The following is a 13,296-nucleotide window of genomic DNA, read 5'->3' as shown; positions in this document are numbered from 1 at the left end:
CACTGCTGATGGCCTTTGGGGCTTCTACAGTGGGCTAAACATCGTAGAGAGAGGGATCCATGGAGACTGGGGCTCCATCCATGGTGAGAGGGGAGACAGCACAATGGAAATAATTTTAAAGTTTCTATAATCAAACGAGGTCAGACAGCTCTGCACTTCCTCTGGCAGAACATGCATTTAAAAGGAAAAATGAAAAACAGTCGCTAAAGACCAGAGCTGGAAAAGCAGACTCCATGAGGTCCTCTGGAAACAGAACCTGCTGGTGGATGTACATCTTTGAGTGAGTCATGATCAGAAAGCTTTGATTTTCTGGGCCAAGAGCAAATCAGGAGAGAGTTAAATGGATAATCAGTTCCTTCTTTCCCAGGCTGTGAGAAGTCAGAGGGCACGAGTCAGACCTTCTGGTATCTGCATGAAGGACTTCTGGGGCCAGTACCAGGGCTCCCCTGTACCCCTCCCCTAGCCCACCCTGCTCGAGTTGGACCCCCTCACCTGATACTGGCTCCAGTCAATGTTCAGAGAGCAAGTCAGGAAATCGGGGATGCTCAGTGGGGCATCGACGTAGTCCTGGGGACAGAAAGACACCTGTGAGATGCAGGCCGGCCACCAGAAGAAGCCATGGTGACAGGGAAGGTCATGGCCCTGAAGCTGTGTCTACCAGAGTCTGGCCTTCCACAGTGCTTGCCTTCTCCAGGCCAGATGCCTATGCTACCCAGCAAGTGACAGTTTTAAAATCAAAGGGACCAGATTAGTGCTTCCAAGTGGAGCTTTTCAGTGGGCCATTCTAGTGTCTGCTGCTGAGACAGACATGATGAATCTGTATTCAGCATCCAGCAGCCTCCTGTGGCCTGCTCCCGCTGACTGGGAAAGGAAGAGAATGCTGGTCCCACTTTTTACACAGATGATGGAACAGACAGGAAAGAGATTTCCTATTTTGTCCCTGAAAAATCCTTTGAAGAAACAAATTACAGGGGAACAAGAAAGTATATATAAAAAAATATATGAAAGTATGTATGAAAATACGTATATATATAAACATATACATACAAAGAAAAGAGGGAGGGAAAATAATGATACTCATCCATGGAAGAGAAGAAAAAGGAAAAGGGTAGTTGTTTTCTCCAAGAAGACTGCAAGCTGTTCTCCAGGTCTCCCTTTGCAAAGAGATGTTAAGATCGGGGCGCCTGAGTGGCTCAGTCGGTTGAGTAACTGACTCTTGGGTTTCAGCTCAGGTCATGAACTCAAAGTTCATGAGATGGCGCCCCACATTGGGCTCTGTGCTTTTGATTCTTTTCTTCTGCCCCTCCCCTGCGCTCTCTCTCAAAATAAATAAACATTTAAAAAAATGTTAAGTTGATAAATGTTACTGCTCATACCTGCTTCCAGTTAAAAATGAGCCCTTCAGCCATGTAATCTCGATCCTTATATTCCTTGAAAAATTCACAGCCTGGAAAAGAAGGGCAGAGTTAAGATATTACCCTTGCTAATCCAGTTTCCTGAGAGGCCCTTGAGTGCTGAAGGACCAAGGTGACCACCAGCTCACACACTTCTCCGTGCTGGTGAGCCCCACCTGAGGCCACAGCTGATACGTGTGGGGACTAGCACGGGCAGGTGACAGCTAGGGAATGAGTCTCCAGTACTCCTTTGGTTTCTGACTACAAGCCTTCCTGATGAGGTACTGCCTGCCTGCACACCTCTTTGTATCTCTCTCCACCTGGGCTCCGTGGTTATTGGTCACTTCTCCCTACTTCTAGGTCCCTTTGTCCTACACGTCCCTGAAGCGCCAACAGCCGGCAAACAAAGCATGGCTTACAATCTGAGTGCCAGCAGCACTTTCTGCAGCCACTTATCTAGTTACTGAGGGTCACTCTCTCTAACACCGACATCACAGGCCTCCAGGGACATACTGGAAAAGACCACGGACAGTGCCTGAAACGTGACAGGTACTCACGAGACATTTCCATTTCCAACAAACCTGGCCAAGAGGTACTTTTCTGAAACGTTCTCTAGAGAAATTGGAAGAAACCACGCCAGGGTAGGCCCTCAGGAATATAGAGAGGAACAGTGGAGAGAAAGGGCTTCAGCAACATTCTCAGTTTCAAATCTTAGCCTTTCACTCAGCTCTGTGACTGCAAACAGCCTTGATTTTTTCATTTGTATAATGGTTCGAGATGAAATGAAACAATATATATAAAACACCTAGGAAGCACTGGTGCGAATGGCTTTCAGATGACAGCGCACTGTTATTATGACTATGCCACTGTGAGAAGAGCCCACAGTGCCAGCCCTGCAGCTTATACTCAACTGCCTGGCTCACAGAGAATGAGGCTTGCTTGTATGCCACGGCACAGTAAGCATTCTGGGGCTGCTGTGGCTCCAAGCCACAAGAGTGGGAGAAGGCACTCTGAGGTAGCTTCTTGAAGTAATTCTCACTTCCTCAACCAGAACCAATACAAACTCTGGAGCGCACACGCCTCCGGCCACAGGTGCAAGTCTGCTGAGGTCCCCAAAGGCAATCCAACAGTTGTCTGAATTGTGTGGAGGTGGCCACAGGCCAAAAAAACTCACATGGAACTTCCCCAGCTACTCTTGGGCCAAGTTCCTGTGGGAGGCCACCCCAGGGAGGACAGAAAGGGTTCCTTCAGAGAGGAAAGTCTGGAGACACGGCCCATGCTCTCTGCACTCTAATCCCTCAGGCCTCGCTGCTGACTGAGAAGTCAGGAAACAATCCTCAGCTCTAACACTCCAGCCTATTCCAGGATGCTTCACTGGCAGAAAGGAGAAATATAAATATCAGACAGAGGCCCTGGAATTATGAGCCCAGGTTTAGAAAAGACACCAATTATCTGAGCTTCTTTGAAGGATTGTTTTCCCAAACTCGACCTGCTCAAATCAATACTGCAGGCTCTAGGCTGAGCTCTGGCCAGCCTGTGATGCAGAGGCAATTTCATGGGAGAAATGGATGGAATTAAAATAGATTCAGTCCCCAAGGCAATGCCTGACATTCATTACCTGCACAGACTTCCAAACCCACTGAAAGTCAAGAAGAATGGGACCAAAAGCGGGGGTGAGAAGAGCCACTCACTCAAGGCGAAAACCAATCAGACTTGTGCTGTGGAGTTTTCAGTCTATTTTGGTGTCCTGAAGGAAGTGTTTCCAGAACACTTCTCCTGTTCAAGGGCCAGTCCAAGCCCAAGTTACTTGGACAGAGCTAGAAATGACAGCATCGGACTTCCTGTGTGGCCTCACAGTCATTAGAGGACTCAGCTGAGATGCCTCGAACAGCTACAAATTGCAGTTTGTGACTGGGTTTTGTCAATGGTTAACTATTTCTTTTCCTTGAGACGAAGTAATTCAGGCTTGTAAAGAAATTCAAGAACACAAGTATAGCAGGTAAAAAGTGCTTCTCCTGCTCCTCACCTGGGTGTGTGGTAGCATCCTCCCCACCTCTGGCTTTTTGGTTTCTGTTGGTCCCTCTCTCCTTCCCTCCCACAAACACACACACCCAATTGCCAGATGTAGTATGTAAACACTTTGGCAAGAACAGGGGGAAAAAATCCACAGGTTGTATCGTCTTACCATTTTGGCATATTTCTTCCTCACCCTTTCATGTAACCACATTTCCCCTTCTACTGCTGACGTACTATACAATTTTGTGTCCTGCTGGGCATCTTAAGCATCTTTCTATGAGTATGCAATATTTCTATGACTATGTCATCGTCACTCTGACTAAGGAGAATGTTTCTTGCATTCTGCTGGTATAAACAGACAGCGGGATGAACACCCCCAGGCCCACGTTAGCTGCATTTGTGGTCTGTTGAATAACTGCATCGAAGGGTGTTAGCGTTTCGGGAGTCTGGTAACAGGTTGCCTCACTACAGCAGAAAGGATACTGTGCTCCAGTTCTGAAGCAGTCGTATGTAAACTTTTACCAAAACTATTTTTTCTAAACCCAGCTCTACTGAGAAATGAAATATAAAAAAAGAAAGTGATGCTTGGTTCCTCACACAGCTTTCCTGTTGAACAGAATACTTCGGTCTGTGGACCCCAAGACATCTCTTGGGAGTCAAAAGCTAGGTCTGAAAATGAGCTTTAGAGCTAACGGCCCCAGCGGCAGACACTCTGGGTAGGACACTTCTGTCACAATGTGGCTCTGATACTGTCAAGCCCACAGCAGCATCATGACGGTTTGCATCTACCCAAAGTGGCTTTCAAGAAGAGGAACTTCCCTGAGCCTCTCCTCCACGTACCCATGATTTAGCCTGCTGTTTACTGAGGACCTGCCGGGGATGGGTCCAGCACTTCACTATGAAACAAGCACCATTCTCTTCATTTTATGGACAGGATGAAGCCAGTGATAAGTAGGGTTAAGGGACTTGTTCAAGGACACACAGTACTATGGCTGGCACTCACGCCCCACCCTGCATGGCACTAACCACTAAGCTGGCAGAGAAGAGTGAAGTGACACTCCAGGGGAGGCCACTGTGAGAGTGCCAAGCTATCACAGGTTGTGGCTTGGATACCACCAGCTCACACCAGTGAGGATACCCTCTCCCACCAAGTACTAGATTAACTTGTCATTCTAATGAGAAGACCTGGCTGAAGAGCAACCTGCCATCATGGGCCACCTTGCTATTGGCTATGTGGCTCCAATAAGAGGAGACAAGGTCCAGTGCAGGACTGAAGGCAGATGCTGATACTGAGAAGTAGGCGAGACATTTCAAGGAGAAAGAGTACACTTGCTGCTGTCTTGTGCGGACATTAGGGCTCTCTGGCCTCCCTTGCTGGACAAGCAGGTACTGTCAGAAAGCTTAAATGTTACCAGCTGGACCAGTACAGCTTTAGCGTCCAGTGCACACAATACTGCCCTGGCCACAGGTTGTATGCAGATCTGTGCACCAGAGACAAATGCAGCCAGCTCTGTGTACACCAAAGTGCCTTATAACATGGTGAGGCCACCAACAGTGTAAAACTGGAGACAGAGCAATTATGTTCTTTATCACCAGAAGGACCTCACCTGGGGCAATTCCCATAAATAACTTGATCACCCTAAGACAGACATTCAAAGGTTCACATCCACACGGGCCAGTGCAGTGTGATTAGCTGCTGACACAGAGCACTAGTAACGTTGTTCTATGCTGAAATAGTAGTTTACCTGCACAGGGCACTTTGACACACACGATCTCATCTAAGCTTCACAACAAAACCTTGAGTTAAGCCTTTCCAAGTTCCAAATGACATCTGAGAAAACCTGAGGCTTGGAGAAGTGAAGTAACTCGCTCAAGGTTGTAGAGTAGTACCTGAGCCAGGACTCAATCCCTGGAGTGGAAAGTGCCTTCCGGGACAGTGTCCTACCCTAAGTGTGAGAGCTTAAGAGTGAGACTCACAGTGTCCTATGCTGATCAATGTAAGATGTTCCAGGAAAGATCCCGGGTGCCTATGTACCTAAGTGTAGAAGGCCTGCAAATGGCCTCTGACAGCTCCTGGTCCTAGGAAACCTGTCACTTGACTAGAAAAGAGCTCCCTACCTGGATACGGGATGGAGAGGAGAGTGAAGTCGGCATAGCGCTGGGCTTTGTCCACCTTCTCGGAGGAGGTTACACTACAAGACAGGACACAATGTGTTATGGCATCACAACACATACGCACCATTCCCCAATGAGCAATTACAACATCAAATGAACCTCTTGCTAAACTACTCTTCAGGGGTGCCTGGGTGACTCAGTCAGTTGTACGTCTTGATTTCGTCTCAGGTCACAATCTCATGGTAAATGAGTTCAAGCCCCGCATAGGGGGCTCTGTGCTGACAGCATGGAGCCTGCTTGGGATTCTGTCTCCCTCTGTCTCTGCCCTTACCCCGCTTGCAGTCTCTTTCTCAAAAATAAATAAATAAATAAATAAACATAAAAAACAAACAAGCAAACCCACAACTACTCTTCAGAATCAGGAATGATTTCCTTCAGCAGTGCTTACTTTGAACAATCGAGAAATATAACTTCTCTGCCCCCTACTCCAACTTCTCAAGCAAGAGAGGTTTTACTCTCTAGTTCGACAGCAACCATAAGCAGAACAAGCTTCCCACTAAGCCCCACAAATGAGGACAGCACAGCTGCCCTGACCCAGCATGGGGAGTCAGCCAAGAGCAAGCAACTGAGACACTGTGCAAAGGGGCCTTTTGAGAGACTCTGGCCTCTTTGGTGTTCTCCAATATTCACTGATGACACTCCTAAACAGGATGGACAAATGGCATCTGACAGGGAAAGACTTAGGGCATTATGACAGATGAAGGGAAGAAGGGCAAAGGGAATGTTCAGGCACCTACAGAATGCTAAGTTGTAAGGCCTCAGTATGCCCTACTTTGTAGGACAAACTCAACATCAGTAAGAGTCAATATTATGAAAAAAAGTGTTGGGAAAAACTACAGTCTCATCACCTCATTATTTTCAAATGTTCTCTCCTATCAGATATCAAGATTTAGTCTATATGTGAAATAAAAATTGGGCACATGCTGATTTTTGTTGTTGTTCCATTTAGAAAGAGAGTCTAATCCACCAGAGATGGTGAGAGCTTGGAACCAAGGCAAAAACCTTCAAGAGTATTTAAGAGAAGGAGGCAGCACAGCACAGGTTAGAGACTCATGGTGCCTCAGTTATTATCTGCATGACCTTGAGCAAGTTACTTAACCTCTCTGTGCTTCAGTTTCTCACCTGGAAGAGAGGGGTAGTAGAGTCTGCCTTGCAAGAACGTTTGAAGATACAGCTAGAAGATGTACAGAGAGCCCTCAGCATGCGGCCCAGCGTGTGGTGAGCCTTTGGTCACTGCTATATACCATCACTGACCTGAAAAGCTGTGAACACATCACTTCTGCCCATTTCGCAGCAGGTGCCCTGTACTTACTTCATACCAAACTTCACCTTCTTGTTCTCCACCATCAGGTCACAGATGTATTTGACTGACAGGTACCGAAGCAGCTTGATGTCATAGCCTCTGACCTTATCAAAAAGATGTGTGTCGGAACTTCTGAAACAAAGAGCCAGGGGGAGAAGATGTACTACACATTTGTTCAGAGAAGTTTGGGGGGTGGGGGGTAGGGAGCGTGTTCAAGGAGGTATAGATGTCATTGGCAAGAACTTCTATTTCCCTTCTCCAGAAGACAGAGGGAGGGCCAAGACAGGACAACTGGTTTCAGGGAAGGTGACTTTCTAAGAGATTACTCTGCTCTCTGGGACTCATTTCAAAGGGGAGCAATTGGCAGCCAAAAACCGGGAAAGGGCTTTTGGGCACTACTTGACATTAAGCCAGAAGACTCAAGATAATCTCTGAGTTCTAAAAAGCAGCAAGCTGGTGGCTGATAGAGTCTTTGAGCTTCCATTAGAGTTTATCTCCCTCCACCCACCCTTTTTCCCATTTATGATCATTTTTAGCCACAGGATTTTCTCATAATGTAACAGGGTGAAATGCGTGTTGGGAGATGGACTTTTGAGAGTTATTTTATCAACTGATCGTGGAATAGTAGCAGGTGAATTCCCTCTACTTAGCAGGTCTAAGAAGCAGAGAGATAAAATTTTTCCTAATCCTCCAGGCTGTCTTTTGATCAGTCATACAGATAAAGGCAAAAGTGGAACAAGTAAATAGTCCCCATTAATTTTTTAATGCCCACTGCTTTGCTGTACACAGCAGTCTCCTCGCCAAGAACAGCGTATGCTATGGAAGGCGGCCTGGCTGAGGCCGAGGTCGTCTGATCCCAGGGGAAGAGCCAAACATTCTTGAGCACAAGCCAGGGTTGCTGCTCTTGGAACTAACAGGCAGAACTGGGCATAGTGAGATGAGTTTTCATGCACCAAGCCATGATTTGGGGCAGCTGATCTTACTAGGGTGCTTGTGTGCATTCCAGAGATGTTTGACACCAGTTAAAGACTTTCCACGGGTACAGACCATGCAAAGGAGCTTTTCCAAAACATCCTTGGGTGTCATTTTCTAAAATCATTTGGAAAGGAGGCAGGAAGAATGTGAACCAACCCATTTCCTCTCTTTAAGGGGGTCTAAAAGAGTTCTTTGTATCAAGCTCTATTATGGCATCAATAACAACTTGATGAACTGTGGGACGTCTAGTCTCTGAGTCTCCCACATGGGGACCACAGCCCTTGCCCTGTGCCTTGGCACCAGGTGTGCTGTGTGTTATCTGGCAGGTTGGCTGTCAGCACCCTGGCCACCCCCTGGAAACCATGGGGCTTGAAGACACACACAGATGTCTGAACACTGTCTCAGACCTGTGGACCCTGGGGCTGGGATATTATGTAGGATGGAGAGAGACTCCTCAGGCATTCGATAAAATCAGCTCTGGTGGAAGCTATGGGATGGACCTTAACAACTCTATTTCAGGGGCATGGATTTAGCAGTGGCAGGAGTGAACCAATGCACTCACCTGTACCAGTGGTGATTATACACCATCGGTATGAAAATGGCCACTAATGGTCACTGACCCCATCCCCAATATAAGCCCAGACCCATAACAACCTGGCACTGACCGAAGAGCGCAGTCCTCCTCTGTGATGTCCTCTGCATCTGCCCAGGCATCATCTGCACCTCCTGCCAGAGAAACCTGTCAGCACCAAGGCTGTTGCACGGGGCTCCTCCCAGGGGCTTCTGGACCAGGCTCCTCCCACCCTGCTCCAGCTCTACATGTCTGTCAGCCCAGATGCCCCATATGCCTGGCAGTCTACTTTACCCCAGCATCTCCCTGAGTGAAGACCAGGCCCCTGGTCTTTCCAGAGCTTACTCGAACTCTCTACCTATGCCACTGTGGCATGGGTGGCTATTCTCTATAACTTGGTTCTTGTTCTTAGAGGATGTGGCTCAACATTTACCTGAGAAAATATAGTTGTAGCCAGTGCGTCCATATAGCTCCCCCCATCCAGCCAGGGTAGCTGACCTGCAAATGTGCTGGGAGAGAAACAACATTTTCAGATGCTTTTCTGGGTTTTTTTGTTCTTGTTTTTCTCAGCTTTATCGAGATAGAACTGACATACAGTATTTGTGTCAAAGTGTACAACATGCTGATTTGACACACATGTATTATTAAACCATTACCACCATAGCATTAACATCTCTATCACGTCATACAATTAACATACAATCTTTTTTTGTGGTGAAAACACAAGATCACCTCTCTTTACAATGTTCAAGCATGTAACACAATATTAATAACTATAATCATTCTGTTGTACATTAGGTCTGCAAGTTTGCACCCTCTGGCCAACAGGTCAAGATATTTTTCTCAGGTGTGCACAGTCGGAGGAACTCCTGGGACTCCTCAGATTTTTCTAGGCCCGTTTTCTGAGTCCAGGAGCACTCCCCAAAGTCTTATGAGCTTCGAGGCCACGGTAGTCAGTCTAAAGTACGCCCGGAATTTTTAATCTACATCCTCTGTCAAGAGGGATATCTCTTCCAAACAGGTGGCACCAAAGCATAACTAAGGGTAAATGGCTAGATTTAGTGGCAGTCACATGTGTAGGTTTTGATGTTGCTGCATATGGATGTGTGCTGGGCTTGGCAATGAAACGTTTACACTATCTTCTTTTTTTTTTTTTTTAATTTTTAAAAAATGTTTATTTTTGAGACAGAAAGAGACAGAGCATGAGTGAGGGAGGGGCAGAGAGACAGACAGGGAGACACAGAATCTGAAGCAGGCTCCAGGCTCTGAGCTGTCAGCACAGAGCCCGAGGCAGGGCTCGAACTCACGAACTGCGAGATCATGACCTGAGCCGAAGTCGGACGCGTAACTGAGCCACCCAGGCGCCCTACACTATCATCTCACTAAATTTTCACAATGAGCCCATGAGGCAGATGTGGCAGGTGGCATGCACTGTTGCTGCTTCACAGAAGAAAGGCACAGAGAGGTGAAGTGATGTGTAAGGTCATACCATGAGGGGCAAGCTGGGATTTCATCTAGACCCACCTACCTCCAAACCCTGCATGCTGAGCAGCATATGGAACTGTTCAGTGCAGGGGTGAGCAACCTTTGAAGCAGGTGGGTCAATTAAGGGAGAAATGTGGGGGGGAAATTTTTTTTTTAAAGAAATTACATCTCTTTCCTCCTTATCAAGGAAACGTAGTAGCTGTAACTGCATATGCAAGCACCCCCAAGTTTCACTAAAGGCTGGGAGTGGCAGTGAGGGGATAGGAGATCACACCAGAGAGAGGGGCGGCTATTTGACAGAGGGGTGAGGTTCATTCCTGAATGGGTTACACAGACTGGCAATGTAAAACGCGTCCTTGGAAGACTGTGAAAATACTGCCTGAAGGCTTCTGCTCTGTTAGATAATGGGAAAGAAACAGTTATGTAGCTATAAGGAAAGGGCTGTGGGTGGGAGCGACCAGGTCACCTTCTGGCTCTCTAGAGGTAGTGGCAGGCTGAGAGAGAGGGCAGGTAACAGAAAAGCAACCTGGATGCCACCTGAGGAAGGTGGGGTGGTTTTTTAGGGCTGGGGACAAGAGATTTGCGGGAAGGCTGTCCTGGAAGCCTGCAACTAAGGACCTGGGCCTGAGCAGGATGCACTCCCATGGGGGCTGCTTCATTCTTTCTGGGTCCACAAGCATTTTGAAAATCTGATGAAAATGAGCAACTGTCTCCAGAAAAAAATGTACATACCACAGTTCACATTTTAGAGGTTCCTAGACTCTCCCAAGTCCGTCCACGGACCCATCTCTAGATCCTACTAAGAGTCCCTGCTCTTCAGGGACCATCCCAGTAAGCAGAAGCAGGGAAGTGGAGAACTGGAGCAGGGAAGAGCCAATCCCCAGCTTTAGAACCCACAAAACTCTCACGGTAAGTAGGGAGGGCACATTCAACTTGACAGTTTTTTGTTTTTGTTTTTTGAGGCATCAACAGTCATTTTTATTACGCTCAGATCAGAAGTCTGTGGGTCTTGAGGACCTCTGTAGATCTGTTGATTTTCTTCTCCAGGTTCTTTCCAGCCTGTTTCTGTAGCTTCAGGAGCTGCTTTTTCATCCAGCAATGGATGTTGGCCTTCTCCTTCCTCTTCTCTTCCGGGGTGGTAGTTACTGCCCAGTACTTCCAGCCAACCTCGTGAGCCAGAAGCCCCAGGTAAGCAAACTTTCATGTAGGCTTCAGACACACAACCTTGAGGGCAGCAAGAACCACCACCTGCTTTTTCTTGTCATAGGGTGGCGGGATCCCATCCAACACCTTGAGGCAGTCCAGGGCGGCCTGGCCTTGGCTGGTCTTGTGGAGCAGCATGCCTCACGCTGTCCACCCAAAGATCCATTTTGGTGCTCTGAAGTGGTAGGGGCCACAGGGTGGGTTGGTGTTCCTCGGCTTGTGGAGAAAGGCCAGGTACTTCAACTTGTTTCTGTAGAAATTGCCAGAAATGCTGATGTCTTCACAGGGCACAACAATGACCTTCAACCCCAACAGCATCTGCCTGGCCACAATGGCCACCAGCCGGCCCAGGAGACAGTGTCGGCCACTGAGCACCAGGACCTGCCTTCAGCAGCCACTTGGGAAAGCTTGTTGGCATTTGAACAGCATGTGTTCTCATGCCTGCCCTCCCCCCATCACCTAAGTTGCTTGCACCAAATCTCACTCTTTGCATATTTTCTGTTAAATCTTTTCAGAGCACGCACACACTGTCTTTGGCTCCTGAGTTTTGAGACTGTTTCTTGAACTCTTTTCAAGGTTCAGATACCTCTTTCTGTCCCAGTTCTCCCATACTCTTAGATCTGTCCTTGCCTTTTCGGTAAGTCAGGCAGTCAGATCTGGGCTCAGAGGACTCATCAGACTGAAGAGAGAGGGTGAGCTGGCTAACTCCCCAAGTGAGGCACCAACCCCCTCTGAAGAAAGGTCCTGAGGTGGACCCTGGCAGAAGCTGTACTGCATTGCAGATTCTAACCCCTGACTCCTACTGCTCAGCCTCATGGCTCCAATCCATGACCCCGCCATTTCTGCACTTTAAGCTTGACTGAGAAATCAGGATGCACTGTGAATGCCCTCCATTGGTCTAATTATGAATGGCCTCTAATTCTGCACAAGGAACATCACTCTGTAGGATTTGTTCATCTCGTAACCAACTCTGGCACAGGGAAAAAAGTGGCAGACCTTTGTTCCCCATCTCTTACGGGAGGAAACAAAGAGAAAGATGACGTGTCCTAATTTTCACTGTCTAAAAGCCAGATACAAGTGCTGGGGGAAAAAATGGCATGGGAGAACATCTTACCCTTAAATGCTTGAACTGTCTTTAAAAAATTTTGATAATGAATCTTATTTAACCCATTTATATTCAAATATTACAACATATAATCACTTTAAAAACCATTAATATTTTACTTTTTTTGTACTAAATCTTCAAAACCTGATCTGTAGTTTACACTTTCAGCACATCTAAACTAGAATGCTTTACTTTTAGCAATTTTTTCACTAATTAAAAGAAATTTTTTAAGTAATCTCTATGCTCATGACCCTGAGACAAGAGTTACATGGTCTACAGACTGAGCTAGTCAGATGCCCCTTTACTTTTAGCATTTAAAGAGAAAAGCAGTCCTGCCCCCAAATAGTGTTGTTTAACCAAAAAAATTTATTATTGTTTCAGCTATAAATTGACTGAAATAAAATCAAATGTTTAGCTCTTTAGTGGCACTAGCCACACTGAACTGAGTTTTGAAGAAGCAAGCACTTCTTAATATACCTGCCTTCCCGAACCCAGCAGAGAAGTAACAAACACTGCCATCACTGCACTAGTTACCAAGAGCCTGCTGTGTGCCACAAATCCAAGGATGAGATCCCATTCTCTTACCTTTCCTAACCTTGCTCTCAACTGCCTGTCCACTTGCCTGCCACTCACTGAGCTCCACAAGGACAAGGACCGCCTTATTCATCTCTGTCACCCTAGACACTAGCACAGGGCCCACTCTTGCTTTATCCAAGAGTAGTAGCTAAGCTTGCACTTACAAGCCAGGTTGGTACTTTGCTAGGTGCTGGAAGGACGAGAGTCAGACACAGCCCCTGTCCTCAAAGGGATTAAGGCAGAAAGGAAATTACAGACATTCAAACACACAAGCAGAACAAAGCACACTGTAGGGAGGCATAAAGTGAGTGAACACCGATTGTGTCAGGGGAAGCCAAAGGGTATGAAACGGTATCACGCCGCCTGGACAAGAAGGTGTAATAGGAGAAGAAACCGGGATTAATGGCAAAGCCCTCATAAACATTTACGAATGCCAAGGACTCCTTGGAATAATCCTTCTACTCACTGCCCTTCCTCTGAAATCAGGTGGTTT

At 47.0% G+C, this 13,296-nt stretch overlaps 1 protein-coding gene and 1 pseudogene across 8 annotated transcripts in view; both read right to left on the bottom strand.

Moving 5' to 3' along the window:
- MTMR14 (myotubularin related protein 14) overlaps positions 1-13,296 on the bottom strand; it is a 44,814-nt gene that overhangs the window by 21,712 nt on the left and 9,806 nt on the right. For 6 of the 8 annotated variants that reach the window (XM_047097581.1, XM_047097587.1, XM_047097585.1 and 3 more), the window contains 6 exons: positions 8,868-8,943; positions 8,529-8,589; positions 6,898-7,020; positions 5,529-5,602; positions 1,377-1,447; positions 493-567 (listed from right to left, as the gene is read on the bottom strand). In XM_047097581.1, coding sequence (XP_046953537.1) covers positions 493-567; positions 1,377-1,447; positions 5,529-5,602; positions 6,898-7,020; positions 8,529-8,589; positions 8,868-8,943 — 480 coding nt within the window. The remainder of the gene's footprint in view (positions 1-492; positions 568-1,376; positions 1,448-5,528; positions 5,603-6,897; positions 7,021-8,528; positions 8,590-8,867; positions 8,944-13,296) is intronic. The other 2 variants (XM_047097582.1, XM_047097584.1) reach the window with 1 other exon arrangement.
- On the bottom strand, positions 9,736-11,440 carry LOC124525004 (60S ribosomal protein L13a-like; annotated as a pseudogene).

This window comes from Lynx rufus, unplaced genomic scaffold, assembly GCF_022079265.1.
Source record: "Lynx rufus isolate CCGP_SWC_20201006 ecotype Redwood Valley unplaced genomic scaffold, mLynRuf1.p SCAF_4, whole genome shotgun sequence".
Taxonomy (NCBI): Eukaryota; Metazoa; Chordata; class Mammalia; order Carnivora; family Felidae; genus Lynx; species Lynx rufus.
This window is presented reverse-complemented; position numbering and strand designations above follow the sequence as displayed.